Genomic DNA, 4,216 nt, shown 5'->3' with positions numbered 1-4,216 from the left:
GATAGTTCTGGTATTTACTGTGCTGTAAATCTTAACCTTTGTAATTCCTGGGTGATGACAACATAGTAGCATGTAAACAATTGCATCAGGAACTATGCTTAAAGAACCAAATGTAAGCTGTGGTTCCTCTAATTCAGACACTGTTAACTGAAGTTATTCCTGGGGTGACCAAATGTGACTGCTGTTCTTACTCATGTCTACAAACCAACCAATCAGAATGCAGCATGACATGACCCATGAACATAAAGTGTTGTGACCAAAACATGTTTCCATGCTTTATAAAATATGAGAGCAGTGGAGATGGGTGATGCAAACCGATGGCATGCCTTCTGTTTACATCATCACATTATGAGTCAGCATTCATCACGCAGATTAAAGCTAAAAAGAAAAATGACACGACTAAGATTTTATCATCTGACTCAGAGATCAGTGTTATCTCACATCAATGGATGTTCTTCAAACAAGTACCTCAGTGTTGGCTCTCTATGATGAAGTCTTGCTACATTTGGACTAACCCTTTCCTTTTTCTTTTTTTTTTCCCCCCCTGTCTTCTTCCAGATGGATGTATTTGATGCCGCAGAGAGGTACCAGCAGTCCGGTGTACCACTGCTGGTTCTAGCAGGGAAGGAGTACGGCTCTGGGAGCTCCAGAGACTGGGCAGCAAAGGGCCCCTTTCTACTGGTGAGCTTCACTTATCGTCAGTCCTTCTTTAACAAGCTGGAATTATATCAACATAAAGTGCCTCACTAATGGCCCTACTGTGCTAGCAGAACAGCTTCAGTGCTTCTTGGCATTCCATGAAAGATATTCATTATAGGCCCCTTTTTCTGTTTCAGTGTTGTCCCAGGTTGTGTGACAGTCATAAGAGAAACATGGCACGATTTTTACTGGGATGCACCTCTCTGGGATGGCGGCTATAAAAAAAACACAAAGTAAATAGTGCCTAGAACATTTTGTATCATGTCTTTCATGAGGTGAAATGTTATCAGATTAGTCATTTCTCTCTGCGTAACCGTCCTCATATGGTGTAACTCTGGTAAAGTCTTCTGATATGGGCTCTTGGCTTTGGATTGCATTCAGACCTGGCTGTGCGGTGCCTGTTTTAAAGATCAGAGAAATCGGGCGCCGCTATCGCTCACCGGGTTGAGCTAGCGTCTCATGTACAGGGCTTCAGTCCCAATGTGGAGGTCATAAGTTCGAATCCTGCTCATGGCCCTTTCCCACATGTTCTCCCCCCATTCTTCTCCCCCACTTTCCTGTCTCTCTCTCACTGCACTGTCAAACAAAGGCCAAAAAAATAACTTAAAAAAAAAAAAAAGATCAGAGAAATCAGTCGTGTTGTCGTGTCGTGGCAACAAATGCAAGACATTATCAGCGAAGTACCTGTTTATCTTCTGTTCTTTGCTCATTTTGTTGTGCACTTGCAGAGCCTGACTGTCAACAAACTCTGCTAAATTTTTTAATTTGCAACTTTTTCTCAAGCTTTTTCCACATCTTTTAAACTGATAGTAATGGTCTTCATAAGGGATGGAGTTTGCTCAGTTGTTCCACCGCAGTCTGACTCCAGTGAGGTGATAACTTGTTCTTGTTCATGAAATGAGCAAACTTCATTTACTGATAGAGACTATATGATACTACTGAAAAGCTAAGAAGTTGATCTTGTTTAAACATTTGTTGTCAGGGTTTCATGTTTTTGGTTCGTGTTTGTAGGGTATTAAGGCAGTTATAGCAGAGAGCTATGAGCGCATCCACCGCAGTAACCTGGTCGGCATGGGGGTGATTCCTCTGGAGTATCTACCAGAGCAGACCGCTGACAGTCTGGGGCTGACCGGCAGAGAACGCTACACCATCAGCATCCCGGAGCAGCTCACGCCCAGGATGATCATCGACGTAAAGGTACAACAAGAGCCGAACAGGGACGTGTTGTGTTTGTGCTGCCGACATAAGTTTGAGTGCGATTCTTGATTTTGGTCTCTTCGTGCCCTCACAGCTCGACACGGGGAAAACATTTCAAGTCCGGATGAGATTCGACACCGACGTGGAGCTGGCGTATTTCCACAACGGAGGAATCCTCAACTACATGATCCGCAAGATGTCTGAGAACTAACATGTTTAATCTTTCTCATTCTCAGCTACAGTGGCAGAGCTGTAAAAAAAACAAACAAATCATGTAGTCGTTGTCAGGAGAATACCGTCCAAGAATTATCCAATCGTTTCCCACATTTGGTGCACAGAGGCCATTACACAGAACTGATTTACAGGCACAACATTTATTACAGTGTTCTCATTTTTGAGGGTGCTGCTGTTAGTCCTGGTTGAATTGCAGAGCAGACGCAGCTAAATATAAATGACGTGAGTCAGGATATGCAATGCAGATCGATGCTTGATTTTAAAGATGGGATTGCGAAAAAGTTCACTTTGTTTCGCCTCAACCAAACCTCCAGTATTTCATTCGTGCAAGAATCCTCATCTCTTACCTTTGCTGTTCGGTGTGTTATGGTTTCAGAGACAGCACTGCTTTCTCACCAATTCAGAGGATTATTCCAGTATATTATAGCCTGGGTCTTACATTGGCTGTGGTGATAACACAGGTTCTGCCATTGACTTCTTACTGATCTGCAGGTGGGAGTGGCAGGGAAGGAAAAAGTGTGTAAACATGGATGTAAACGGTTTTAAACGTCAAAGAGCTATTGACTTTGTAAATGTTTTATTAAGAAAAAAGCGCACAACATAATTGTAAGACCTCAAGGATACGCACAGTGTGTACTGGTGAATCTTTTCCCATTTGTGGTTATTCTTTTTCTTTTCTTCTTTGCACAGTAAGGAGCAGGTAACGCACTGGACCAACATGTTCAGAAGCATCCATAATGTCCTCATCAGAAACAGTTCAAAAAACATGGCCCAAGCTGATTTATAGGTTCATTCTTGACGTTTATGAACAATATATACAGCTTTAAAGGGCAAAGTAGTCCCAGAAGTGCAAATCCATATTACCGATAATTCCAGAATAAACAATGTGGTTGGATAGTTTTTGACTATTTGTAGCGATGGACCTCAACAATGAAGGAAGAGATAAACATGACATTACTGTGATTACTATTCCAGTAAAAGGCTACCTTAAACTGCAGCATTATTCCCCACACACACTGTTTTCTGGCCCTGCGCGCGACTCAGTTTTTGCCATTTTTTAATATATGTCTCTTCGTCTTTCCCGCTTCGTCTCTGATTTTGTCCATTTGTTCTTCGTCCCACTTCATTGTAAGCTTGTTTTTGTCTGTGAACATAATGCCTTAATACTGTTGTATTTTATGTCATTTCGCTCTTATATCCTAAAAGACTGACAAAACCATTCATTTGCAATCATAAAGCATTCAGCCACACAGTACTGATAAACAGAATAAAAACTGATTTTTGGAGAAGTTCTCCTGTTATTCCATCTATTTCTAGTTTCTGTTTTAACTTTTTTATTTTTAGATAGCACCAAAATAACTGTAGCGAAGCTTGTTTTGATTTGCTGTCATTGGCGGTGTTCTAAACTTGTTTTTTTTCCCTAATACGCTGGAGAGTAGGAGCCTTAAAATAGTTCCTAAAAGCCCTTCAGTTCCAGAAATAGGCTGATTGTACGCTGCTCTCACTGATTCTGGGTTTCTGTCAGAAGCGAGCCGTGAAGCCAGTCTGTATCTACAGTACAATAGTTGAAACCTGAGACGTGAAAAGGGGGAACGATGGCTTTGTTGTTGGCTCAGTTGTTTGTGTGCCTTCCTGTTGTGTGTCCAGTTTCAGCCACTAGAGGGTGAACGGCGCAGTGTGGTTCAGTTCTGCTGCTGTCTTCACACTTAATAGAAGTCTACTACACTGTAATGAGTTCTGATTAAAAGAAATATTCTTGTGAGTATTTATGGACACTAACTCAAGACCAGATAATTAGCTTAATAATAATACAGGGCCCACCTCAGCTGAAATTGTGCTTTGACGGTGAAGAAAAATATTTGTGGCTCATCAAACTGCCAAAACCAGAAATCAGTGTTCTGCATTTTCAGACATGACTCAAAAAAAAAACATGACATAAAGAAAATTAAAAACTGGAGGGTGCATTATTCAGCAGAGATGATCTGGATCCCCTTCCTCCATTTTTTTTTTTTTTTTTTTAAATTTGCTTTTGCTTAACGATATCAATTCTCCACATTCATCAATCATGAAGCTCTAATCTGAAATA

The 4,216-nt window shown here is 41.1% G+C and overlaps 1 protein-coding gene across 1 annotated transcript in view; it reads left to right on the top strand.

The window, feature by feature from the left end:
* aco1 (aconitase 1, soluble) overlaps positions 1-3,431 on the top strand; it is a 17,598-nt gene extending 14,167 nt beyond the window's left edge. Inside the window, exons 19-21 of the mRNA XM_008305207.1 lie at positions 559-681; positions 1,711-1,896; positions 1,991-3,431. Of these exons, the coding sequence (XP_008303429.1) occupies positions 559-681; positions 1,711-1,896; positions 1,991-2,107 (426 nt within the window). The 3' untranslated portion in view covers positions 2,108-3,431. The remainder of the gene's footprint in view (positions 1-558; positions 682-1,710; positions 1,897-1,990) is intronic.
* Positions 3,432-4,216: the final 785 nt, after the last annotated feature.

This window comes from Stegastes partitus, unplaced genomic scaffold (genome assembly GCF_000690725.1).
Source record: "Stegastes partitus isolate 25-593 unplaced genomic scaffold, Stegastes_partitus-1.0.2 Scaffold2437, whole genome shotgun sequence".
NCBI classification, from domain to species: Eukaryota; Metazoa; Chordata; class Actinopteri; family Pomacentridae; genus Stegastes; species Stegastes partitus.
The sequence above is the reverse complement of the archived record's forward strand: the minus strand, read 5'-3'. Positions and strand labels throughout refer to the sequence as shown.